Below are 27419 nucleotides of genomic sequence, written 5' to 3'. Positions count from 1 at the left end.
GCCGTGGGCACATGGCCCCTCTTGCCTGGCCTTTGAGCACCAGCCTCCACCCTTGCTGCCTCTGCTGTTGAGGTGACTGCCGCTGGGCACTCACTGATGCTTGATTTGAGTCCTCTCCTGTGGCCCAGGATGGAGCCGCTGACTCTGAAACTCAGTGGCAAGCTCCCCGCAGCTCCCAGCACAGGGCAGTCCCCTCAGAAGACTTGCTAAGTGTGCTCCCCCACTCCAAGGCAACCCCTGGCATTTATGTAAACTTGTATTTATGTATGTATTTATTTATTTTTAAGACAGTGTCTCACTCTGTTGCCCAGGCTGGAGCACAGTGGTGTGATCCCAGCTCACTGCAACCTCCACTTTCCTGGGTTCAAGTGATTCTCCTGCCTTAGCCTCCCAAGTAACTGGGACTACAGGTGCATGCCACCACCCCAAGCTAATTTTTGTTTTTGTAGAGACGGGGTTTCACTATGTTGTCCAGGCTGGTCTTGAACTACTGAACTGAAGCCATCTGAAGCCCACCTCAGCCTCCCTAAGTGCTGGGATTACAAGCCTGAGCCACTGCGCTGGGCCCATTTTAAACTCTTAATTCTCAGCTACCTTATTATTCTCTATTGCCAATAAGAGGGGGAAAAAAAGAAAAAATGAAAAAACAGGCAGAGCGCTTAGTGCCAGGCTGTCGGCAGGTATTTTCACATTAAACATTGGGCTCCTCAGCCAAAACTCACAATCCAGTAAGACAGGCATTTTAGCTGAACATTCTCATCCAACCCTAGGGTTATGCACTGAATTGTGTCCCAGAAAATTCACAAATTGAAGCTCGAATCCCCAGTGTTACTATATTTTGGGATGGGGCCCTAAGGAGGTAATGAAGGTTGAAAGAGGTCCTGAGAGTAGGACCCTAATCCAACAGGATCGGTGTCCTTGTAAACGGGAAGAGAAGAGCTCTCTCTTTCTCTCTTTCTCGCCGTGTGTGTACAGAGGAAAGGCCACTAAGGACACAGCAAGAAGGAGGCCGATTACAAGCCAGGAAGAGAGTCCTCACCAGAAACTGAATTCTTCAGCACCTTGATACTGGACTTCTAGCCTCCCTCCAGAATAGTGAGAAAATGAGTATCTGTTGTTGAAGCCACCTAACATGTAGTATGTTGTTACAACAGCCTGAGAAGACTAATATACCTAGAGACCCAAATGTAAAGCCTTCTGGGAACCCAAGCTGATAGTCACTGAAGCATTCCTGGCTCTGAGCAGGTTTGTTACCTACGGTCACTGCTACTTCTAGGTTTCTTGGGACCCAGGGCCCACTGGAGTTATAGTCCCATTCTTTTTTGTTGTTGTTGTTTAGACAGTCTCACAGTGGCGTGATCTCGGCTCACTGGAACCTCCGCCTCCCAGATTCAAGCGATTCTCCTGCCTCAGCCTCCCGAGAAGCTGGGATTACAGGTGCCTGCCACCATGCCCAGCTATTTTTCATATTTTTAGTAGAGATGGGGTTTCGTATGTTGACCAGGCTGATCTCGATTCAAGTACTCAGTCAAGGTCTCAAGTGATCCACGCACCTTGGCCTCCCAAAGTGCTGGGATTACAGGCATGAGCCACTGTGCCCGGACTATAGTCCCATTCTTTTCCCTGCCTTCATCCTCTAAAACCAGGTTCCAGCTCCCCTGCTGTATTCCTGTATTTCTCCTGGTACTCACCATGTCATTCCATTGGCTCAGGAATTCATCTGCAATGCAGGGAAATTCTTCAGGAGATTGTTTTGTTGCCATTTTCCTCACAAATAATTCCCACTTTGAGAAGCTTCAGACATAACTGTAAATTTCACTTGGGGCAGGAGGGACAGGGAATGGGAGTGCTCATGCCAAGGAAAGAGGTCGTGTTTCCCCTGCTTCATCCCCCAACCTTGGGGGATAAACCTTTAAGGAGGAATCAAGAGCTCCTTTATGGAGCCCATCTGGCTCTGAGGAGGAGCTGGGTCCTGGGCCTCAGCTGCTGCAGAGCCCCTCCTTCCCCTAGTGAGCAAACAGTTCCTGTTCCCAGGGAGTCCACCTCAGCCTCAGGGCTTCATCCCAGCAACTAATAAATTAGCCTAGGATTGGAGAGAGGGCCTTTCTTTTCTTTTCTTTCTTTCTTTTTTTTTTTTTTAGACGGAGTCTCGCTCTGTCGCCCAGGCTGGAGTGCGGCGGCGCAATCTTGGCTCACTGCAAAGCTTGCCCTCCTGGGTTCACGCCATTCCCTTGCCTCAGCCTCCCAAGTAGCTGGGACTACAGGCGCCCGCCACTGCGACCGGCTAATTTTTTTGTATTTGAAGCAGAGAGAGCTTTTCAAGGCAACAGAACCAGCATAGACTTCAGTGAAAACGACATAGATTTTGGAGTCAGATTAACAAGGCTGTGATTTTTGGCTGTGAGCCTTTCTGGGGGATCTTAAACCAGGCACTGTCATCTCTGAACTGCAGTGTTCTCATATGCCAAATAGGAAAAGTGATCCTGGCTTTGCAGGGTTGTAATGAAGATTTCCATTGTTTATGGAAATAGACATGTACCTCATTCACTCTCTTCTTCCTGAGTCAGTCTTGCTAATACATCTGAACTGTAATTCCCTTTCTGAATTTTGGGATGGGGTAGGATGGGGGGAATGGTGAAAGAGTGGTAGCCTTTTAAAAAATCCGATTTGGACCAGGCACCATAGCTCACACCTCTAATCCCATTGTGGGAGTCTGAGGCAGGAGGATTTCTTGAAGCAAAGAGTTCAAGACCAGCCTTGGCAACAAAGCGAGACTGTTCCTACAAAAAAAAAAAAAATTATTTTAATTAGCCAGGTGTGGTAGGCTGAGGCAGGAAGATCACTTAAGCCCAGGAGTTCAAGGCTGCAGTGAGCCATGATTGTGCCACTGTATTCCAGGCTTGGTGACAGAGCAAGACCTGTCTCAAATAAAATAAATAAAATAAAAAGTCTGATTTATCCTTTGTTGTTCAAGAAGTATGCTCTCAGAAAAAGCAGACTAACCATGATTGCTGCCCAAGCACATGTTTAGAAAGGCAAATCCACCCTCCAAATGATACATTAGTGCGCAATCATTCAAAGACTAAATGTTGGTGACTTTGGCAGTGGGGATTTTTTTGAGTGTATGCATGCATGAATGAATGAAAGGCCTTCCTAAGGTCTGGCTTGGAGGCATTTACTGGGCCTTGGGGGCATTCTCAGCTCTCCTTGGATTACCCACTCTCCCTTCCCTTTGGGGCGCTTTGGAGAGAGACTGCAAGGTACTGAGACCAGCATCTTGGGAACTGCAGGACATGCCTTGCAAAGACAGATACTTTCTGGGAGTCATTTTTCTGCCTGTTCTGCAGACACTTGGTGATGCCACTTGGGGTATGTTATGCCCTGCAGTGGAGACAGTCTGCTAGCTAGACCTACATCCTGCCCCCCTACCTTATTTTGCTATTGTGAAACCAAAGGGCTAGCCCAGTGGGGGACAGGGGGGAGCAAAAGAACACAATAAGGTCACAGGGCCCTGCTCTAAGTGTGTCCCTGTGTGCATGCCATAGGGGTTGGGGGCCAGAGACAAGATCCCCCTGGTGCTGAGGAAACAGCAATGGATTTAGAGCCCTGAAGACTGGCATTTCAGTCCTACCTCCTTACTGGCTATGTAAGTTTGAGCAACTAGTTTACCTTCAGAAGCCCTGTTGCTTCACATGTAATACACAAGTGCTAACAAAGCCATCTCAGGGCTGGTGTGAGGAATAAATTTAACATTTATTTATTATTCACTTTAACCGTGAATGCAAAAGGGCTTAGTTGAAGAGTAAAGTAATAAAAACTTATTGTGGTTGACTTTGGCTGTGAGTCAGATGATTGGTGTGTTTGACTACATTATTGTCCATCAATATTCAGTGTCCTTCCCCGGAGTCAGGCTTGGTCATGTGACTTGGCCAAATGTGAGCAGAAGTGCCCCATCAGTTCCAAGGGGAAGTTTAAAAGCTTTTATTAGCAGTTCCCCAGCTCTCTTTCCTTTGCCCTAGGGATGGAGGGAGCATGTGTGAAAATGGGGCCCTGGGGAGTTGGGGACCGGAGTGATGAGAATGAGCACAGCTCCCAGGCTACTGCGTGATGGGCCCCTTACACCAGCTGGTTTAGGCCACTGGGATTTGGGGGTTGTTACTGCAGCAAAACCTAGCCTGGCATCACCATACAGATAGGTGCCGTTTCTTTATGCAGTTTAATAGAAAAAACAAAACAAAACAAAACACGCACAAAGAAAACACATAGAAAATAATAGCAAACACAACACAGGCTTGGGGAGATGGCAGGCGAGCCTGAGCTGGGTGCTACTTGGTGCTGCTCTTTGGAAGAGGCCGGTAGACCCCGACCACCACAGCGTGGTCCCTCTCATAGGGCTCCAGGGTCAGCTGCTCTTGGGGCTTCAAGTTCTCCTGCTGCAACTTCCTCACCTCAGAAGCAAACACAGCCTCGGCAGATGCGGTGGAGTCGATGCAGTTGGCCTTGATGGAGATGAGAAAGTGGCCCCCGTTGCGCAGGAAGGTGTGGGCGTTCAGGGCCACGATGCGGGACTGGTCGGGCTGGGCCACGTCGGCGAAGATCACGTCCACCATCCCGATGAGCATGCGGTACTTGAGCGGGTGCCGCGCGTCCTCCAGGACAGGGATGATGTTGGTGCGCTTCTTGGCCACGTTGACCAGATCGCGGCCGGCGCGGTGGGAGAACTCGACGGCGTAGACCAGGCCGTCTGGGCCAATGATGTCGGAGACGTGGGAGACAGTGGTGCCCGACGCGGCGCCTAGGTACAGCACCTTGGACTTGGGCTTGATGTGGATCTGGTCCACCCCGCCCAGGATGGCCGCGGCCAGCTTGGAGCGGAATGGGTTCCACGTGCGGTACTCCTGCTTCACGCCGCCCTCGGTCACTGTGACGCGCCTCTCGCCGTACACCGACTGGCCCGGCACCATGTTCAGCGTGACCAGCGCGTCCTCCGCCCCGCGGTAGATGAAGACGCCTTCGTGCCGGTGCGGCTCCACCGACACCACCATGGCGCCCTTCCTGCGACGGCTCTTGCTCTTGGCCACCCCGCCCCGCCGCTGTCCGCCGCCGCCGCCGCGATCCTTGTCGTCTCCGCCGCCTCGCCCCCGGCCCCGGCCGCCCCCGCCGAAGCCGCGCGCCCGTGCCCCGAACCCGCCCTTGCCCCCCGGGCCGCCGCCGTCGCCCCCGCCGCCCTTGCCCGCGCCGCCGCCGCCGCCTCGGCCCCCGCCCCAGCCGCCCCAGCCGCCGCCCCCGCGGCCGCCCCCACCGCCCCCGCGCGAGCTCGCCGCCGACTTCATGGCGCGCCCCGGGGCGGGTGCCGCGGGTTACCGGTGACTCGGGGCGGGTGTCAGGGGGCTCCGGTGGCTCTGGGTGGTCGTCCCGGCGGCTGTCCGCGGGGTTAGCGAAGGCGGGCGGCGGGCGGCGGGGGCGGGACCGGCTCTACCGCAGTCCCCGCATCCCGGAGCCGCCCCTTGACGCAGCGGCTGTGGCGCGATTGCATCACACCCGTCCCCGCGACCCTGCGGCCCGGAAGCCCCGCTTCCCAGCCTGCGTGGAGACGCAGCCTGCTCCTCTTCGCTCACCCTGCCCCTTCCCCATCTCCCGCCTTCCCCAGGGACCCTTGGCACCTCCCTGGGCCACAGGGACGGGGGCGTCTCTGCGGCAGGACAGGGGGAGGTAAGCATCAGCGTAGGTCCTGGCTGTGCCACCAGTTCTAGGAATATTGATCAGCAAGTAAGTGTTGATTCTTCAGTGTGAATGGGGATGTACAGAGAGCCAAAATGTCACGTTCATCCTCGAAGTCCAGTCTATGCTTCAAAATCACACTCAGTCTGCAGCATTTTCTGGAGGAAAAAGAGAGAGAGAAAGAAAGAGAAAGAAAGAAAAGAAAGAGAGAGAGAGAGACAAGAAAGAGAAAGAGATAGAAAAGAATAATTGGGCAGCAATAAGGGCAGCAACAAAGAGAGGAAAAGAAAAGAACAAAAGGAAAATAAAAGAATAACTGGGCACCACCAGTGGCCCTAAGGCCGCAACGCAGAAGCGTTAGCGTTTGGTCAGCACCAGGGACAGCGACAGCAGTTGGGGCCGTCTACTGCTGGGGGCTTTGGGGCCCACACAAGAGCTGGGAAAAGCAGGATAGGTGGTAAAACAACTGGCCAGCCTCCCGTTAGTTGAAGTAAGTGTCTACTCCAGAGAGAGAGAGAGAACGCGCACTTGAATTGCTGAGCATGTATCGAACACCTGGTATGTGCAGTATGACTTTCGTTCCATCCTGGACCACAGCTCTTCCTGTCTCATACTCATGGACGGCAATGCCAAGTCTGGTTTTCCCTGAGAACTGGAGTGTCTCCTTAATGGGGACCAGAATTTTATACACTGGAATGTGAACAAGAAATCAGTGAGTGAAGTGTATGATTCCTGATACTCTACTCAGAGGTTTCCACTTCTGCTGTAAGTCGAATATTTCCAAAATGATGAACTACACTTGGTGTCTGTGAGGGTTAATTTTGTCAACTTTACTGGGCTATGGGGTGCCCAGATATTTGGTCAAATAGTATTCTGAGTGTTTCTGTGAGGGTGTTTTTACATGAGATTAACATTTAAATTGGTATATTGAATAAAGCTGATTGCCGTTTAGGATGTGGGTGGGCCTCATCTAATCAGTTGAAGGCAGAAATAAAATAAAATCCTTCCCCAAGGAAGAGAGAATTCTCCTGCCCAATGGCCTTTCGACTGGCACATCAGCTCTTTCTGCCTGACAACCTTTAGACCAGGACGTTGGCCCTGCAGATTTTGGACTTGCTGGTCTCCATAATCACATGAACCAATATATGTCTCATATATACACACACACATATATATATCCTACAGGTCTGTGTCTTTGGAGAACCTTGAATAATAGAGATCCTGAGACAAAGACTTGAGTCCAAGTGGTTTGTGAGTTGATCCCAGGAAGCACATGTGGGGTGGGGGTGCAAAAACGAGATAGAATAAAGATAGAAAGGTTAAGAAAGAACTGGGCACAGTGCCTCACACCTGTAATCCCAGCACTTTGGGGGGCCAAGGTGGGAGGATTGATTGAGCCCACGAGTTCAAGACCAGCCCTGGCAAGATAGCAAGACCCTGTTTCTACAAAAATAAAAGAAACTTAGCCAGGTGTCATGGTGTGTACCTGTAGTCCCAGCTACTGAGGAGGCTGAGCTGGAGGGCTCGCTTGAGCCTGGGAGATCAAGGCTGCAGTGAGCTGTCCTCATACCACTACACTCCAGCTTAGGTGACAGAGCGGGACCCTGTCTCAAAAAAAAAAAAAAAAAAAAGAGGGTACATTAATGAGAAGATGACCACAGTGGAAAATGGGAGCTCAACTGCTCTGAGTACTCTCTGAGAAACTGTGTGGAAGGCATCTCAGAATTGTTCTGCTGCAGGTTGGAGGCTGGGGCATTAATCTACTGTCTTAATTTGTTTTATGTTTCTATACCTGAGACTGGGTAATTTATAAAGAAAAGGGCTTTATTTTTCTTTTTTTATTCTAAGACAGGGTCTCACTCTGTCACCCAGGCTGAGTGCAGTGGCACAATTATGGCTATTGCAGCCTTGATCTCCCAGCCTCAAGTAGTCCTCCCACCCCAGCCTCCTGAGTAGCTGGGACTACAGGTGTGTGCCACCACACCAAGCTAAATTTTTTATTTTTTATAGAAATGGGTTCTCACTATGTTGCCCAGGCTTGCCTCAAACTCCTGGACTCAAGCAGTCCTTCTGTTTCAGTCTCTTAAAGTGCTAGGATTACAGGTGTGAGCCAGAGTGGCCAGCCACGTTTCTTTCTATATAGGTATAAACCATCGTGCCTGACAATTTTTTTTTTACTTTTTGTAGAGATGCAACCTCATTATGTTGCCCAAGCTAGTTTCCAGCTCCTGGCCTCAAGCCATCCTCCTGCCTCAGCCTCCTGAGTTGCTGGAATTCTAGGCACAAGCCACCACACTTGGCACCAGGTATACTTTTGTTTACAATTGACTTGTTATTCCATAAGATGTGCCCCATAGTAATGATAATAATTACATCTGTGACTAGGCCTCAGTAGTAGACATGGGGTACATGAATCATTCCCATAGATTTAAAAAATGCATGAGAAATTTTGCTTATTTTCTCACACAACCATTCCAACAAACTGCCCAAGGAGTAACTAGCCATGATTGATGTGAAACCAGAGGTAATGCTCTATAACCCCATCCCCATTCTCATTATACTTTAAGCATCCATGCATGAAGAAACTTGTTTTCTCTAAGCCGTGGTCCACTTCCAAAGGTGACAGACTCTAGGGATCTGATCTCCACCCCAGTGACAGGTGCAGCTACATTTGCTCAAGAGGAGTTGGGCTATGACGCAGTAACACAGAACTCCAAAATCTCAATGTATTAATACAACTATGTTTATTTCTTATGTTTTATGTCCACTGAGAGTCAGTAGGAGGTTTGCACCACACAGCCACTAAAGAACTCAGGCCCCATCATCTTGTGGCTGCCACATGAGAAAAAAGAGGGCCTCCACTGTACCGCTGAAGAATAGAGTGCAGATGACTCACAACCTTTTTGTATGTTTAGTCAAGACTTTGACACAATCATATCTACTCACCACGGATTGCAGCCTTGATATCCCAGGCTCAAGCAATTCTCCCACCTCAGCCTCCTGGCTGATGACTGGCCAAAGTCAGTCACATGGCCTGCCTAGCTGAAAGGCAGCTGAGATATGTGGGTGCCATAATTGGGGAACAGTAAATGTTTTTACCTAGGTGTCTATTGCATAATGCCAGCTGGCACACCTGGATCAGTGTACCCAACACAAATACCTCAGGTGAAATTTACTGTTCAGCATGTATATATTTAAATGTACTCATCAAGACAAATTATAATACCTCCTTCCTAACACATGACTAAAACTCAGAATCATAGTCAACTCCCAATAATATATCTAATATAGCTGGTTAATTAATTAGAAAAAGAAAATCTTCTCCCTTTTTCTAGCCTCTGGACCTTGGAGAGTTGCTAAAATCCCTTATTTGGGATGTCATTATTGTTTGGCCATTACCTCTGCTGGGGGACACTTCATCTCTTGGTGGCTCAGACTCTCACTCCATTCCCCACTGTAGAACTAGTGGCTGCCATTCAGGAAATGCTCAAAAAGCTTAGCTGGGCTACTTTTGCAAAGGTCTTCTTTCCATAAGACACCTTAGAAATTCTCTGTAATTCTTCATTTTATGGAATAAGAATCTGAGATTTGGGCTGGGCGCAGTGACTCATGCCTGTAATCCTAGCACTTTGGGAGGCTGAGGTGGGTGGATCACTTGAGCTCAGGAGTTCGAGACCAACCTGGAAAATATAGACCCCATCTCAATATATAAAAAAATTTCTACAAATATCAAACTCCTACAATCTAAAATCCCCACAAAAATTACAGTGAGTCTAACTGTGCTCCCCTTCAATCCAGTACATTTTATTTTTTATAAACACCATGTATATGTATGTAATTAAATTGGTATGAAAATGCAAAGCAAGCCAAACAACAAAACAAAGCAAAAAAAATTGTTTTACTTTAGATGACCCCAGGTACTCTCATTAACCAGTGAAATTTCTATAATGCAACCAAGTATTTTTTTGATGTGTACAAATGTATGGGGTACATGAGAAGTTTTGTTACATGTATAATGCAGTGATCAAGTCAGGGTATTTAAAGTATCCATCACCAGAGTACAGTACATTTTTATTAAGTATCGTCACCCTACTCAGCTATCAAGCATTGAATTTGTTCCTTCTATCTTACTGTATGTTTGTACCTTTTTCTTTTTTTTTTTTTTTTTTTTTTGAGACAGAGTCTCCCTCTGTCACCCAGGCTGAAGCGCAGTGGCGTGATCTCAGTTCACTGCAACCTCCTCCTCCCAGGTTCAAGCGATTCTTGTGCCTCACGCTTCATGAGTAGCTGGGATTATAGGCACATGCTACCATGCCTGGTTTTTTTTTTTTTTTTTTGTATTTTCAGGAGAGATGGGGTTTCACCATGTTGGCCAGGCTGGTCTCGAACTCCTGACCTCAGGTGATCCACCCATCTCAGCCTCCCAAAGTGGTGGGATTACAGGTGTGAGTCACCTCGCCAGGCCTGTATGTTTGTACCTTTTAACCCACTTCTCTTCATCTTCCCTCCTGCCCCCATTCACCCTTCCCAGTCTCTTGTTAACTGTTTTTCCACTCTCTACCTCCATGTGATCAAATTTTTTAGCTCCCAGCCAGGCACGGTGACTCACAGCTGTAATCTCAGCAGTTTGGGAGCTGAGGCAGGTGATCACTTGAGCCCGAGAGTTCAAGACCAGCCTGGGCAACACGGCAAAACCCCATCTCTACCAAAAAATACAAAAATTAGCCAGGCATGGTGGCACATGCCTGTAGCCCCAGCTACTCAGGAGGCTGAGGTGGGAGGATCGCTTGAGCCCGGGAGGTGGAGGTGATGTGGTGTGATGATCACGCCACTGCACTCCAGCCTGGGCAACAGAACTAGACCGTTTCAAAAAAAAATTTTTTTTTAGCTCCCACATATAAGTGAGAACATGGGATATTTGTCTATTTGTGCCTGGCTCATTGCACTTAAGATAATTACCTCCATCGACTGAATATTATTTAGCCAATTTTCTAGAATATTAATCCTGGCCATTTTGGGCTGACATTGGCCAAGAAGCAAAGTCAAAAATGAGAAAATTAGCATAAAATTGTAGATGCATATTAACTTCTCTGTACCATTTATGCTCTAGTTTAAATCTGCTTTTAAAATTTATTTGAGGCCAGGCGCGGTGGCTCAAGCCTGTACTCCCAGCACTTTGGGAGGCCGAGACGGGCGGATCACGAGGTCAGCAGATTGAGACCATCCTGGCTAACACGGTGAAACCCCGTCTCTACTAAAAAATACAAAAAACTAGCCGGGCGAGGTGGCGGGCGCCTATAGTCCCAGCTACTCGGGAGGCTGAGGCAGGAGAATGGCGTGAACTCGGGAGGCGGAGCTTGCAGTGAGCTGAGATCCAGCCACTGCACTCCAGCCCGGGCGACGGAGCAAGACTCCGTCTCCAAAAAAAAAAAAAAAAAATTTTATTTGAGTAAGTGTGGGCCAGGTGCTGTGCAGTGGTTCACGCCTGTAATCTCAGCAGTTTGGGAGGCTGAGGTGGGCGCATCCCTTGAGGTCAGGAGTTCACGACCAGCCTGGCCAACGTGGTGAAACCCTGTCTCTACAAAAATACAAAAATTAGTCGGGCATGCTCACTTTGTCACCCAGGCTAGGGTGCAGTGGCATCATCACAGCTCACTGTGACCTTTGCCTCTCAGGCTCAAGTGATCCTCCCACCTTGGCCTCCAGAGTAGCTGGGACTACAGGCATCTTGAATAGATGTGGCAAGAGTGGACAACTTTGTTTCTAATCTATTGAGATGCTCATGTGGGGTATTTATTTCACTCTTCAGTTTATTAGTATGATGTATTACTGTGAACTTTTGTTTTTGAGACAGGGTCTCGCTTTGTTGCCCAGACTGGAGTACAGCAGCCCAGGCTCAGCTCACTGCAACCTCTGCCTCCCAGGTTCAAGCAATTCTCATGCCTCAGCCACCCAAATAGCTGGGATTACAGGTGCATGCCACCACATCCAGCTAATTTTTGCATTTTTTTGTAGACATGGGATTTCACCACATTGGCCAGGCTAGTCTCAAACTCCTGACTTCAATCAGTTCACCTGCCTCTGCTGCCCAGAGTGCTGGGATTACAGGCGTGAACCTCCATGCCAGCCTGTGATTTTATTTCATATGTTGAATCACCTTTACATTTCTCAGATAAATCCTACTTGGTCATGTGTATAGTGCTTTTAGTATTTTGCTGAATTCAGTTTGCTAGTAATGAGAGTTTTTTGTATCTATGTGATAACTGATCTGAAGTTTTCTTATTTTATGATGCTTTTGGTTTGAATATTGGGGTAGTAATATCCTTATAGAATGAGTTAAAAAGCAATCCTCCTTTTTTTGAAGAGTTTGAGAAGGATTGGTGTTAAATCTTCTTTAAAGATTTGATAGAATTCACCAGAAAAGCCATCTGGTCCTTGGCTTTTCTTTGTTGGAAATTTTTTGACTATTGATTCAATCTCTTTGCTACATAGGTCTATTCAGATTTTGAGACAGTTTAGATAATTTGTATGTTTCTAGGAATTTGTTCATTTAAATTGTCTAATTTTTTTTAGCATACAATTGTATTCTCTATTCTTTTTATTTTGTAAGGTCAATAGTAACCTCTCTACTCTCATGCCTGATTTTAATAATTTGAATCTTATCTTTTTCTTCTCAGTCTAGCTATAAAGGTTTGTCAATTTTGCTGATCTTAAGAAAATAACTTTTGGTTTAATTCATTTTCTCTATTGTTTTTCTATTCTCTAACTCATTCATGTCCACCATAATCTTTATCATTTTCTTTCTGCTTTCAACATGTTAAATAGGTATTTTTCATTTTAGTATAATATTTTAATTACCTTGTCATTTCTCTTACTATATATTTTGGATTTATTTTCTTGGTGGCTGCCCTGGGGGTTACAATTAACATCTTAATTTATAACAATCAAGTTCAGATTAATATCAACTTAATTTCAGTAGTATACAAAATCTTTACTCCTATATAGCAGTCTCCTATTCCCTTTTGTAGTTTTTGTCATAAATTACATCTTTATACACTGTATGTACATCAATATAGATTGTTTCAATTGTCCTTTTTATTTTTAAAAATTTTAATTTTTTAGAGATGAGGTCTCATTATGTTGCTCAGGCTGTAGTGCAGTGGTTATTCACAGAGGTGATCATAGCACACTACAGCCTCAAACTCCTAGACTCAAGCCATCTTCCCACCTCAGTTTCCCAAACAGCTGATACTACAGGGCATATGCCACCATACACATCTCCGCAGCTGCCTTTTAAGTAAGTTAAAAACAAGACATTACTGTTGATGTTTATACTTTTACATACTTGATTTTATAATCTTTTACACTTTTTAAATATACTTTGTACTATGTACTTGCCTTTACTGGTGTTGTGTGATTTTGTTAGTCTAGAGTCCTTACATATCAACATTTAGCATTTCTTGTAAGGATGGTCTTCTAGTGACAAACTTTTTGTTTATTGGGAAACATCTTAATACCATCTTCATTTCTGAAGAATAGCTTTGCTGAATATAGAGGTCTTGACTGACAGTTTTCCTCCCTTTTGGCACTTTAAATGTCATTCCACTGTCCCTGTGTAGTGCCCGTGGAAGGTAGGACTGGCACTGGAATTCTCAGTGGGGGGTGGCATTGGGAAGAGTAACTGAATTCCAGCAAACCACATACCTTTGGATGACGGAAGGTTTCAGGCAGCCCTGTGTTTGGAAAAGCACTGAGTAGAGACCTAGTAGACACTAGAGACCTTAGTTTAGCAAACAGGTCCCTGTAAATTAAAGAATGGAATAAGGAGAGTTTATATTTATGTAGGGACACTGGACCATACCAAGTCAAACGTTTTCTAACCAACTTAATTTTCCTCATTCCTCACACTATTGTGTTTAATCAATTTGGGGATGTACATTTTAACATTTCTGAAATTGCAATGCATCTCGCAGTCATTATTAGTCAGATGATGGTTGTGACATAGTCATCACTGCCTTCACATGAATATCAGAACTCAGATAAATAATCTTGGGAACTACAGTGGAACATCAAAACACTGCATCATCAATGTTTTTGGTAGCATAGAGGATGATATTGTCTAGAAAAGACAGATATTAATGACTGCATCAAAAAGTATCTCAAAGAGTGGGACTCAAGTTTTAAGAGTATTTTAACCAATTTACTTCAGTTGTATTTTCCTTTGCTAAGTTTGTACATAGTGATACATGATACAAAGTCTAAAAGACTCTTTTCAGTATGAAAATTCTAACTTACGAAAGTTCTATCAGTTTAAAAGTTTGTCAAAATTTTTTAGTAGTGCAAAACTATAGTATCTTGCAATCTATAGTTCTTAGAGCTATTGATATATAGTATTGTAATTTCCTAGAATGCAGTAAATAAGCTTGGGTCACAGATCATTCCATTTGTTAGGATAAATGAATGAACACCTGAAAATAGTGTTTTTTCTTTTTCTTTTTTTTTTTTTTTTTTTTTTTTGAGACGGAGTCTTGCTCTGTCCCCTAGGCTGGAGTGCAGTGGCACAATCTCGGCTCACTGCAACCTCCGCCTCCCGGGTTCAAGCGATTCTCCTGACTCAGCCTCCTGAGTAGCTGGGACTACAGGCATGCGCCACCACGCCCAGCTAATTTTTGTATTTTTAGTAGAGACGGTTTTACCATGTTGGCCAGGATGGTCTTGATCTCTTGACCTCGTCATCCGCCCACCTCAGCCTCCCAAAGTGCTGGGATTACAGATGTGAGCCACCGCACCTGGCAAAAATCGTGTTTTTTCTATTAACCAACAAAAAAATTATTTTGACTTCTTTTAGAGGTCAAATGAAGGCAAGTTTGAGGGTCACAAAGGCCCATAGACTTAAATGAGATTAAGGATTATCTGAAGTCAAATTGGCTTTGTTTTTCCAAAGGCTAGCACATTAAAAACAGGTTAATTAGCACAACCATAGTCATAGCTACCAGAGACTGAGGCAGGAGGATCACTTGAGCCCATTAGTTCAACTTACAGTGAATGGCCGGGTGCCGTGGCTCACACCTGTAATCCCAGCACTTTGGGAGGCTGCGCCAGGCAGATCACCCGGAGGTCAGGAGTTTGAGACTAGCCTGGCCAACATGGTGAAACCCTGTCTCTACTAAAAATAAAAAAAATTAGCAGGGTATGGTGGCGCATACTATAGTCCCAGCTACTTGAGAGGCTGAGGCATAAGAATCGCTTGAACCTGGGAGACAGAGGTTGCAGTGAGCCGAGATCGCACAACTGCACTCCAGCCTGGGTGACAGAGTGAGACTCTGTCTCAAAAAAACAAAAAACAAAAAACAAACAAAAATAGTTACAGTGAACTACAATGGCACCATTGCACTCCAGCCTGAAAAGCAGAGAAAGACCTCGTCTCTATAAACAAAAACAGGAGAATCAGAACTCTACTACTAAGGAAAGGTTTCTGATCTTATCTGTATTACCAAATGGTATTTATATATCTATAAATTATGGTAAGACAGTGTTTTTTTTTTTTGTTTTTCTTGAGATGGAGTGTCGTTCTGTCACCCAGGCTGGAGTGCAGTGGCGCAATCTCGGCTCACTGCAAGCTCTGCCGCCTCCCAGGTTCACGCCATTCTCCTGCCTCAGCCTCCTGAGAAGCTGGGACTACAGGCGCCCGCCAACTCGCCCGGCTCGTTTTTTTGTATTTTTAGTAGAGACGGGGTTTCACCATGTTCGCCAGGATGGTCTCCATCTCCTGACCTCGTGATCCACCCGCCTCGGCCTCCCACAGTGCTGGGATTACAGGCGTGAGCCACCGCGCCCAGCCGACAGTGTTTTAAAGATAGTTATGGCCTCAGGTATCTGAGATGATGATGTTCCAGTATATGAACTTATCATGACCTTTGGTTAATTTAACATACTCCTCTAGTCTTTCATTACTTTCTCCTCCACCTCACTGCTCACTGAATCCGTTTTTTTTTTTTTTTTTGAGATGGAGTCTTGCTGTGTCTCCCAGGCTGGAGTGCAATGGTGCGACCTTGGCTCACCGCAACCTCCGCTTCCCGGGTTCAAGCAATTCTCTTGCCTCAGCCTCCGGAGTGGCTGGGATTACAGGTGCCTGCCACTACATGTGGCTATTTTTTGTATTTTTAGTAGAGACAGGGTTTCCCCATGTTGGTCAGGCTGGTCTTGAACTCCCGACCTCAGTTATCTGCCCGCCTCGGCCTCTGAAAGTGCTGGGATTACAGGTGTGAGCCACCATGCCCGGCTGAATCCTGTTTTAATTCCTAGAATCTCCTGAGTCTTCTAACCCAAGGGCTCAACAGTCTAGGTGAACTGTCTTTGCAGTTAGTAGAGTGAGAGGAAACTGCTTAGCCTCCCCATGTTTGTTGGAGGGAGCAGCGATCTAATGTGGACATGTTAGACTTACACACACCAGTTTGTTTGTGAACGGAAGCTATTATAACTCATTAAGATCCTATCTAAGGTTCCTCTAAGCTTGGAGACTTTTAGAAATAGCATAGTATGATACAATTCATGCTCATTAAGCATTCATTTTTCTATTGTGTTGGCTTTACACGGAATCTCATTTCATTTTTGTGTTGGCAGATTCCATTAACTGATGACTCAATAATCAGTGTGCTGAGCTGTACCCCAAAACGTCTCGCTGCCACTACCAATCTCTGTATTCTGTGCTGCTACAACGACTCCAATTTCATGAAATGAGACAATATGCCCTGCCCAGGGGATGAATAGTGACTGGTCTAAGGAAATCATGGCAATCCTCTTCTTAGCTTGGACATTCACTCTAGGTTTCTACCTTCCTTTGCGAGTGGGATTGGCATCTAGCCAATAAGGTGTTAAAAGTTAAATCTTGAGCTTCGGGAAAATTTCCAATCTATGTTTCCTTGCCCCCTTCCCCCGAACCCAAGTCTGTTATATGCCAATGTCACCTTTTCTTAAAATGGAAATAGCCTGAATTTGGGATTTTAACGTGCACAGGTGTGAATCTTAATTTTGTTCCTGAGCAATCCAGGGCAAGTTACTTATCTCTGCGCAGTCTCAAGTTTTGTTACTTGTAAAACAGGGTAAGTACCTCTCACTGAACAATGAAATGAAACATGAATGGGACAATGAAGAGGTGTAAATTCTTGGGGCCTTTTTAGGGTCAATAAATGGGATTTCTTATCTAATTAAAATTAATAAAACACATTCCTGCAAAGTCAATACACTCTCACTGTGGTGCACAAATCCTGTTTTTCGTGGCCTCCACTAAGTCATTTTGGTTTAATGCTCAGCAAGATATAAGCATATTTGTAGAAGTGATTTTTTTCTTTTTAGAATTCTAGCTGTTAGAGATAAAGAACCACATTTTGCATAGTTGACAAATTTTCTTTACTTATGCTTGTGTCCACATGATTGTAAAAAAGCAAACAGTGCCAATGGCCACTTTGGTAAAAACACAGTATTCAAACCTACGAAGGATTACATCCTTTGGACAGGTTTTATTCCCAGGATATCGAACCCCTTGGCCATGACAGCAGCTACTGCTTCACATAGCAGCATACGCCACATGTTCACCTTCAATATTTTTCCTGAAAAGACAGAAAAAAGTTATTAACTTGTTTTCCTTTTTGAAAATCATTATTAAAGAATCTATGTTACTTGGAAATTTTAGTTAGAAGTGCACATAGCCCAACCCACAGATGTTTTTGGGTTTTAACTAGAATCTTCTTTACCTTAAACTATGCAGATAGACAATTTAAAAAATAAAGGTATTTCTGTTAAGAAATATGTTTTTAATTATTAAGAGAGATAAGGTCTGCAATGATGAGAACAGTAAATTTTATCTTTTAAAAATTTTTCCTAGGCCTCATGGTCTGAAATAACTATAAACTTCATTATCATATTGATTTTTTTTCCCTAGTAGAGTTTCAGTCCTCAGGCATGACTTTAACAAATGCCTACTTGCCTTATAATACATTAATTTGGGCTACTTCATTAACTATGTAATATGACAGAGTGCAGAGAGCCTAAGGTAAGAAAAGATAACAATTGTTTTCTAAGAAGTTTCCATTATCAAAAACACCCAAAGATTCCTTCTGGGAGCCACAAACACACTGTGTTTGTCCTACTCTCAGTCATCTTCCAATTGTTTTCTTTGGAGTCCTAAGGTTTCATCTCATGTGCCTAATCGTAGAAAAACAGACTAAGTGGGCAGAGTTCCATTTCTGGTTTAAAGTGCTACTTCACATTTTGTCTTTTATATATGATATGGATCACTCTGCAACTGTTAGGGAAAAAGTGGAAGTTTCCATGAATAAAATAAATCTGAAAACCACCCTCACACAATTCAAATGCTTTGATGGCACCCCATCCCTAATATGGCTACTAAATGAGACACCTGGAGCTGTGTGCAGTGGCTTACACGTGTAAGTCCAGCCATTCGGGAGGTTCAAGTGGGAGAATCACCTGAGGCGAGAAGTTTGGGGCTTCAGTGAGCTATTTCACCACTGTACTCCAGCCCAAGGGACAGAGGTAGATCCGTGTCTCTCACAAAAAAAAAAAAGACACTCACCAGTCTGTCTATCTTTCTCCACACAGTAGCAGCTATCATAGAACTCTGTGAAAGTAGTTGCCAGCTCATATATATAATCACAGAGAGTGTGGAGAAATAAGTCATCCAAAATCTTTTGCAGAATCTCAGGGAACCGTAAAATGCACCGGCCTAGTTTCCATTCCTTCTCATGATCCAAAAGAATCTTGGTTTCTCGAGCAGCTTTTTGGAGCATTTCTTCATCAATATTGGCCAGACGTGCAATAGACCTTAAAAAAAAAAAAATCATCAGGCAACCACCACCGTTCCCTTTTGTTAGGCACACTCATTCCCCACTCGAAAATATGTACTAAGAAGTGATTCACGTAAATCAGAAATTATCACCAACTGAAAAGAGGTTCCTATAAAATGAAGTATTTTATTATATGGCATACTATTAGGCAAAACTAATAACCTGATCTAAAGTATTTCATAATACTAAAAATGGAAATGTAATTCTTTTAGGGGATGAGCTGACACGTCCTAGGTATTTAAACATAGAGCATCTAGGGGAGTATCGGCAAGTACAGTTAGGGCCAGGTTTAGGGATTCTGGGATAACGTGCAATACTAAAAGAGGACATATTTCCAAAGATGCTTGTAGGTAGAAAAATAAACCCGAAAAAAACACTTCAGGTTGAGCGCAATGGCTCATGCCCATAATCCCAGCACTTTGGGAGGCCGAGGCGGGTGAATTACTTGAGGTTCGGAGTTCCAGACCTGCCTGGCCAACATGGTGAAACCCTGTCTTTACAAAATTTAGCTGGGCATGGTGGTGAGTGCCTGTAATACCTTCTACTGGGGAGGCTGAGGCAGGAGAATCACTTGAACCTGGGAGTTGGAGGTTGCAGTGAGCCGAGATGGCGCCATTGCACTCCAGCTTGGGCAACAGAGTGAGACTCCGTCTCAAAAACAAACAAACAAACAAGCAAACAAACAAACCACACTTTAGAAGTCAGGTGTAATGGCAGTATGTCAGTAATCCCAGCTCAGGAGGCTGAGGTGGGAGGATCATTTGTGCCCAAGACCCTGTCTCATTTCAGAAAAAAAATATATTTTTGAGTAACTAAATATGTTTTCATTTGATTCAAAATACAACAATGCCTACCCACAATTACCTGATTCTAGTGAAGGCATACAACAAGTAAGCCGCTGTATTTCCTCTGTCATCTAGCATTTTGTCAAAGGAGAAGATGTAGTCATTCAACCGGTTATGAGAAAGGTCAGCATATTTGATACAGCCATAGGCAATGGATGTCTGAGCAGCATTTAATTCCTCTGCAGTTAAGACCTTTGGGGAAAACAAAACAGTATTTCATAGCTTACTGACTGCTGCTTTTGCCCTGGTGTCTCATAGGCATAAGACTAGGGTAGGGAACATCTAATGGTATTCTTTTACCAATGAACTTTAATAAACACTAACACTGAGGCAGAAGGACATGGGCCAATGTACAAAGAAAATAATGAAAATATAAAACGCGTTATGCACAATGAAGAATGTTTCTATGAGAAACTGAATTTGTAAAATATAAAATGTCAGCATGAATACCTTTTTCCAATGTATTCAGTAGATACGAAACCAGAAGCATCAATTATTAGTTTATATCCACTTCATACTATGAACATTGTGAGGTTATAGGAAACAGAGTAACAGAAAAATACAAACAAAAAGGGTTAAATAATTAATTGAAATCAAGGGTGTATTAAGAGTAGATAAAAGAACCCATTCACTGTTTTGCTAATATTTGCTCAAGTATTCTGAAGCATTATTAGGCCACAAGTAAGTAATTAAGGATTTTTGCTTCTGCCCATGACAGAGTACCTTGCAGCAGACTAACCATTCCACCCAAAGCATCTCTTTAAAACTGGGTTGAGCATATGAAACAACTGTTTGAAGTCACTAGAGAGCATCAACACAAGCAAAGTTGAAGTTCTTGGAAGAACAAAACACAGTTCCTGGAAGAACGAAACATAGGGAATGAGTCCATACTCACTTGGCTTTTTCCGTAAGGGCATTTTTCAAATCACTACATAATGGACAAGGGGGACAGAATCCAAGCAGAAAGAAGTGGTCTTACTAAGGTGAGAAGACAAGAGTTTAAGAGTATGGGGCTGCGAAAGAAGCAAGGACACAATCCCCAAAAAGAAGGAGCCACAGAGGAGTCAAAGACTCTGTGAACAAATTTCTTTCAAATGTCATACGGCTGACATGCACAAGGCAAGACTCCAAAAAATCTATCACGAAAGAGCAAGTGGTAATTAAAGAGCTGAGCAGTGATTTTAGCAACTGTGTGACACTAGGCAGTTCTGTAGTGGCAAAGTGGAAGGGCATTAGCATACACGCCATTGAAATATGGCCAGAGGGTCGTATTTCAAGAGTAAGGACCTCACCCAAGTCATGAAGGTAAAATTTAAATAGTTCAGCCCTAAAGAAGCATAAGGCCAATACAAACAGGGTCAAGATAATCAGCTGGTATGCTGTCTGTCGGCTAGAAGGAAACTTAATGGTCTTGGAGGGAAATAACCTCAGCCAGAATCTTTATAATTTTATCTTCATAATGCTCAGCACCCAATAACAAAGCTTTCTAAAAAAGCAAGATAAGCCAGGTATAATTGCTCATGCCTGTAATGCAGCTACTTGGGAGGCTGAGGCGGAAGGATCACTTGAGGCCAGGAGTTTGAGACCAGCCTGGACAACATAGTGAGACCCCTATCTCTTGGGGGTCTCAAGAGCAAGATGAAATAACTAAATACTAAGGAGGGGGACTACAAAGAAAGGGCTAGGAGAGAATCAAGAAAACAGAAACAAAAGAAAAAAGATAACAGCAACTTTAAAGTCTGGAATTGTTTAAGATGAAGCTACTTAAAAAATAATTATTAATGACAAAGGGGGAAAATACTAACTTTACAGGGGAGAAAACTGACACTATCACCTTACCAAAGAGATCAAAATTATTATTATTAATCATGAAGCTTATCGATATTGTGCCTCCTGACATGATGAACTGATAAGAACTCTACATCTATTCTTATAAGACAGTATAACCTGGAAACAGAGTACGACTTATAAGACTTATAAGACTGTATAACCTGGAAACAGAATTTAACAGAACAGGAGCCAATATCAGACAAATCCAACTAAGTGATATTCCAAAAAAACTAACTGACCAGCAGACTTCAGAAGTGTCGAGGTCATGAAAGTCAAAGACAGACCAAGGAACTAACTGCCCAGATTAAAGATAAAGGAGACATGATAACTAAATGTAACATGTTATCCTGGACTGGATCTTAGGCTAGAAAAAGGACATGAGTGAGACCAACTGTGAAACCAGAATAAGGACTGCAGATTAGTTAATGGTATTATATCAATGTTAATTTCCTGATTTTGATAATCATACTATATAGCTATGAAAGATATTAGTATCTGGGGATACTAAATGAAATATATAAAATTCTTCATACTATCTCGCAAGCTTTTTATGTCTAAACTGTTTTAAAATGTTTAAAGAAAAGTATGATTAACATGTTCAAAAAATTAAAAGGAAAAGAATAAGAAAACTGGAAGAAAAGATGAAAAGTTTCAAAAAATACCTTAAACATAGAATACCAAAATATAATATCTGAAGCAGAAAATATCCAAAATATAGCAAAGAGAAAAAAATGAATTAGAGCATAAGAAACACATGAGATACAAAGTTCTAACATATGTACTTAGAGTACCAAAAATAACAGAATGACGAAAAGTAGTAATATTTGAAGAGACATGGCCAAGAATTTTCCTAACCTGATGAAAGAACTCAACTCACAGATTTAGGAAGTTCGGCAGCCCTCCAGAGGGTAAAAAGAAAAATGACTCCCTAAACCACACTTAGGCATTTCTTAGTCAAAATACTAAAAATAAAGCTTAAGAAAAACACTAAAAAAAGTCTGAGAAAAAGATGCATACTTTCTTTTTTTTTTTTTTTTTTTTTTTGAGACAGAGTCTCGCTTAGTCGCCCAGGCTGGAGTGCAATGGCGTGATCTCGGCTCACTGCAAGCTCCGCCTCCTGGGTTCACGCCATTCTCCTGCCTCAGCCTCCCGAGTAGCTGGGACTACAGGCGCCCGCCGCCTCGCCCGGCTAATTTTTTGCATTTTTAGTAGAGACGGGGTTTCACCGTGTTAGCCAGGATGGTCTTGATCTCCTGACCTCGTGATCCGCCCGCCTCGGCCTCCCAAAGTGCTGGGATTACAGGTGTGAGCCACCGCGCCCGGCAAGATGCATACTTTCAAAGGAGAAACAATGAAACTTACAACTGATTTTCGAAGGAAACTATGGTAGCTGGAAGACAATGGAATATCATTTTTATTTATTTCCTTCCCCCCGCCCTACTGGTCCTCTCCAGTTCTGTGGAATATCATCTCTAAAATTGCTGAAAGAAAACAGCTGCCAAACTAGAATTCTATACCCAATAAAAACATTGTTCAAAACTGAAGGCAACATAAAGACATTTTTGGACAAACAAAAATTCTGAAAGAATCTGTCGCCCCAGCAGACTTGTGGTAAAAGAATAAAGACCTTCAGATTGTGGAAAAACCACCCCAGGTGTAAGCAAAAAAACTGCAGGAAAGGGCAAAAATATATAGATAAATGTAAGTACTGATTGTCTAATGCAAAATAATAATAATAATGATAAATGGGCAAAAGAGTTAAGACTCTTCACAAGAGAAGATTATCTAGATGACCAATAAGCCTAAGAAAAGGCAGTCAGGCTGGGCACGGTGGCTCATGCCTATAATCCCAGCACTTTGAGAGCCTGAGGCAGGCAGATTGCTGAGTCCAGGGGTTTGAGACTCGCCTGGCCAACATGGCGAAACCTCATCTCTACAAACGATACAAAAATTAGCTTGGTGTGTTGGCATGTGCCTGTAGTCCCAGCTACTCGGGAGGCTGACGCAGGAGAATTGCTTGAACCCGGGAGATGGAGGTTGCAGGGAGCCAAGATCATGCCACTGCACTCCAGCCTGGGTGACTGAGTGAGACTTTAGAAAGAAAAGAAAGAAAAGAAAAAAGAAGAGAGAAAAGAAAAGAAAAGAAAAGAACAAAGAAGGAAGGAAGGGAGGGAGGGAGGAAAGGTAGTCAGTATCGTCAATATCATTATTCATCAGAGGAATGAAAATTTTAACCACAATAAGTCACTATGCACTCACCAGAAAAGCTAAAATAAAAAACACTGACTAAACCAATTGTGATGGTTAATATGTCAACTTGATTGGACTGAAGGGTACAAAGTATTGATCCTAGGTGTGTCTGTGAGAGTGCTGCCAAGGAGATTAACATTTCAGTCCATGGGCTGGGAAAGGCAGACCCAACCTTAATTGGGTGGGCACCATCTAATCAGCTGCCAGTGAATATAAAGCAGGGAGAAAAACGTGAAAAGAAGAGACTAGCCTAGCTTCTCAGCCTACATCTTTTTCCTGTGCTGGATGCTTCCTGCCCTCAAATATTCAAACATCTGACTCCAAGTTCTTCAGTTTTGGGACTCAGACTGGCTCTCCTTGATCTTCAGCTTGCAGAGAGCCTATTGTGGGACCTTGTTATTGTGTAATACTTAATAAACGTCCCTTTATATATATCTATCCTATTCTGTCCCTCTAGAGAACCCTGACTAATACATCAATGTTGGTAAACATATGGTGCAATGAAACTCTCATATGTTAGTAGTGGGAGTATACAACAGTCACCACTTTCTCCTTGGCAATTTTTTTTTTTTTTTTTTTGAGACAGAGTCTCGCTCTGTCACCCAGGCTGGAGTGCAGTGGCGCGATCTCAGCTCACTGCAAGCTCCGCCTCCCGGGTCGACGCCATTCTCCTGCCTCAGCCTCCCCAGTAGCTGGGGCTACAGGTACCTGCCACCATGCCCGGCTAATTTTTTTGTATTTTTAGTAGAGACGGGGTTTCACCATGTTCACCAGGATGGTCTCGATCTCCTGACCTCGTGATCCACCCGCCTCGGCCTCCCAAAGTGCTGGGATTACAGGCGTGAGCCACCACACCTGGCCCTCCTTGGCAATTTTTAATAAAGTTAAGCATAAGACAACCCTACAACCCAGCAATGCCATTCCTAGATATATATCCAAAAGAAAAAGCACATGTACCTCTAAAAGAGCTTGAACAACAATGTTCACAATACCTTTGTATTCAGAACAGCCAACAACTGGAAATAATCCTAATGTCCATCAATAGGAGAATGGATAAACAAAATGTGGCACCTTCATATATCAGAATATCATGCAGCAATAAAAACAAATGAACTACAGCTGGGTGTGGTGGCTTATGCCTGTAATCTTAGCACTTTGGGAGGGCAAGGTGGGTGGATTGCTTGAGCCCAGGAGTTCCAGCCTCGGCAACATGGCAAAACCCCATCTCTACAAAAAATACAAAAATTAGCCAGGTATGGCAGTGGGTGCCTATAGTCCTAGCTACCTGGGAGGCTGAGATAGAAGGATCACTTGAGCCCAGGAGGTCAAGGTGCGGTGAGTCATGATCTTGCCACTGCACTCCAGCCTGAGTGACAGAGTGAGACTCTGTCTCAAAAACAAAACAAAACCGAAAACATACGAACTACTGATGCACATGGAAAAGGGCACATACTATGTGATTTCATTTATATGAAATTCCAGAATAAGCAAAAGTGATTTATGGTGATAGGAAAATTTCTGGGGTGATGGAAATATATCTTGTGTTCTAAGGCATATATATGTAAAAATTTATTAAGCTGTGCATTTTACCATGCACATTTAAAATTAACTTAAAAAAATACTAGCTGGGGTGGTTAAAAAGAGTCAAAGCAATTTTTGTCATCAGGCAGACTAACAAACAGCTAGATGACTAAATTTCCCACTTTTCTTTTTGAGACAAAGTCTTGCTCTGTCGCCCAGGCTGGAGTGCAGTGGCTTGATCTTGGCTCACTGCAACCTCTTTAAGGTTTAAGCGATTCTCCTGCCTCAGCCTCCAAAGTAGCTAGGATTACAGGCACGTGCCACCACACCCAGCTGATTTTCGTATATTTAGTAGACACGGGGTTTCAGCATCTTGGCCAGGCTGGTCTTGAACTCCTGATCTCGTGATCCACCCGCCTCAGCTTCCCAAAGTGCTGGGATTACAGGTGTGAGCCACTGCGCCGGCCTAACTTTCCACTTTTCATCTGACTGTGCCAGATATGCCTAGACCAGTGATTTAGCTGGACCATGGGGGCAGATTCCTTATGGCTTGGTGCTGTCTTGGTGATAGAGTTCTTGTGAGATCTGGTCATTTAAGTGTGTGGTACCTCCTCCCCCTACCCTCTCTCTCTTGCTCCTGCTTTAGCCATGTGAAGTGCCTGCTTTCCTTTTACCTTCCCCCATGAATAAAAGTTCCCTGAGGCCTCCCCAGAAGCAAACTGATGTTGGTGCCATGCTCCTACAGCCAGAAGAACCAAGAGCCAATTAAATCTCTTTTATAAATTACCCAGTCTCAGGTATGCGTGACCTCTCTACTGTTCTAAACTTAAAAAAAAAAAAAAAAAGTTCTTGTTGACTCTTCTTTTTCATTCCTCCAAATTCCACACAAACTGAACCACAGTCTTTTCTAACGGAGCTATGAAAGGCCATCATGTTGCCTGCTCTGAAGGTTCATCAATGGCCTTGGGTGACAAGAACTGACTGCTATGACCACTCGACAAATGCTCCAAAGAAGGAGCACGGCACATGTAGACTCTGATGTGAGCCGAAGAATCAAACCCATTCAGTCTGCAATATTCTCCCATCACTGGGAACTGCTGTTAAGCAGCACAGATACTAAGCTACATTAACAAAGGAGGAAAACGTCAAGGTCTTTTTTAATTGCCAAGAACTATATTTTCTAAATAAATGCTCAGCAATTCACAAGATAAACTTACTGTGCAATAAAGTCAGAGCAATATAAGCCTTGTCCTAGGTGGGACTGACTCCTTATAATTCTCCTCAGTTCTCTCAACAAAAACAAAAATGAAAAATCACAATGCTTGATACACATTATGCCAATAAGGCTTGGGATTACCTTGTCTCTTTCTTTTTCCTTCAACTTGTCCATGGATCGTTTTAGTCCTTCTCCCATAAGGTCCATGAGGCGCACTGTTTCACCCGCACGTGTTTTAAACTTTTTCCTAAAAAATGTAAAACCCTCAATCAGATTTTGAAACAGACTTTTCAACTTAGAAATCTTTGAAAATGAAGGTTTGAGAGACCTGACCACAAACTTCAACATATGTTTCAAATCTCTAAGGTATATGTTGCCCCTGAGCACTATTAAGAGAGGTTTGATGCCAATGTTAACAATGCCTTATGCCAGTCATCAAGCAAGGAGAGTACTAAATGAAACACTGTGCTTTCAAGTGCTTTTCATCTCTAGCCCTCAACGCAAAGCATCCAATGCTCTAGCCCTCAACAGCTCTCTCTACATATTTACCTTCAATAAATTTCCTAACAGAGAAAGAAGGTATTTGTTCATTTGTTCACTTTCTTGGAATACAAAGTTTGGCTTAGATGTTTCACCTTTTTAGAAAAATTACTAATCAAAATATATGTTTCTAGAATTGCTGGGAAAGTCAGGAAATTCTTTGATGAAATCTCACTTGAATTTCTCTGTATACTAATTCCTCTTGTTCAGTGGTAACCAAGCCTTGATTCATACCAGAATCGCCTGGCAAGGTTTAAAAAAGATGTTTGAGCAGCCAGTTGTTTGCTTGCTTCATTCACTCATTTATTTTTAGAGACAGGGTCTTGCTCTGTCACCCAGGCTGGAGTGAAGTAATATGACCACAGCTCACTGTAACCTTGAACTCCTAGGATTAAGTAATTCTTCTACCTTACCCTGCCAAGTAGCTAATTCTATAGGTGCGAGTCACCACACCAGGTTAATTTTTTAATTTTTATTTTTTGTAGAGATGGTATCTTCTCGCTATGCTGCCCAGGCTCCTATCAAACTCCTGGTCTCAAGTGATCCTCCCACCTCAGCCTCTCAAAGTGTTGGGATTACAGGCTGGAGACACTGCACCTGGCCCAGTTGCTTTAAAAAAAAAAAGAAAAGAAA

General features: G+C 43.8%; 2 protein-coding genes and 1 long non-coding RNA gene across 5 annotated transcripts in view; 1 reads left to right on the top strand and 2 right to left on the bottom strand.

Annotated features, from left to right (window-relative positions):
• Positions 1 to 4197: 4197 nt before the first annotated feature.
• On the bottom strand, positions 4198 to 5514 carry FBLL1 (fibrillarin like 1). The gene has a single exon (XM_045394498.2). It carries the CDS (start codon positions 5331 to 5333, stop codon positions 4326 to 4328), a length of 1008 nt encoding a protein of 335 aa, XP_045250433.1. The 5' UTR covers positions 5334 to 5514; the 3' UTR covers positions 4198 to 4325.
• A 53-nt stretch (positions 5515 to 5567) lies between these two features.
• LOC135971468 (uncharacterized) lies at positions 5568 to 16962 on the top strand. Of its 2 annotated transcripts, none has more exons than XR_010587709.1 (3): positions 5568 to 5712; positions 7909 to 8027; positions 16345 to 16962. It is a non-coding gene; the product is annotated as an uncharacterized lncRNA (long non-coding RNA). The 2 variants fall into 2 exon arrangements; XR_010587708.1 differs by having other exon boundaries at positions 5568 to 5769.
• Positions 16963 to 17106: 144 nt separating this feature from the next.
• Positions 17107 to 27419, bottom strand: part of RARS1 (arginyl-tRNA synthetase 1) — a 34790-nt gene continuing 24477 nt past the window's right edge. For both annotated transcript variants that reach the window (XM_005558475.4, XM_045394496.2), the window contains 4 exons: positions 26388 to 26493; positions 19449 to 19621; positions 18314 to 18561; positions 17107 to 17330 (listed from right to left, as the gene is read on the bottom strand). In XM_005558475.4, coding sequence (XP_005558532.1) covers positions 17221 to 17330; positions 18314 to 18561; positions 19449 to 19621; positions 26388 to 26493 — 637 coding nt within the window. In that variant the 3' untranslated portion in view covers positions 17107 to 17220. The remainder of the gene's footprint in view (positions 17331 to 18313; positions 18562 to 19448; positions 19622 to 26387; positions 26494 to 27419) is intronic.

The sequence above is a fragment of the Macaca fascicularis genome, chromosome 6 (genome assembly GCF_037993035.2).
Source record: "Macaca fascicularis isolate 582-1 chromosome 6, T2T-MFA8v1.1".
Classification (NCBI taxonomy): Eukaryota; Metazoa; Chordata; class Mammalia; order Primates; family Cercopithecidae; genus Macaca; species Macaca fascicularis.
Note: the sequence above shows the minus strand (reverse complement) of the source record. Positions and strands in the feature narration are given on the sequence as shown.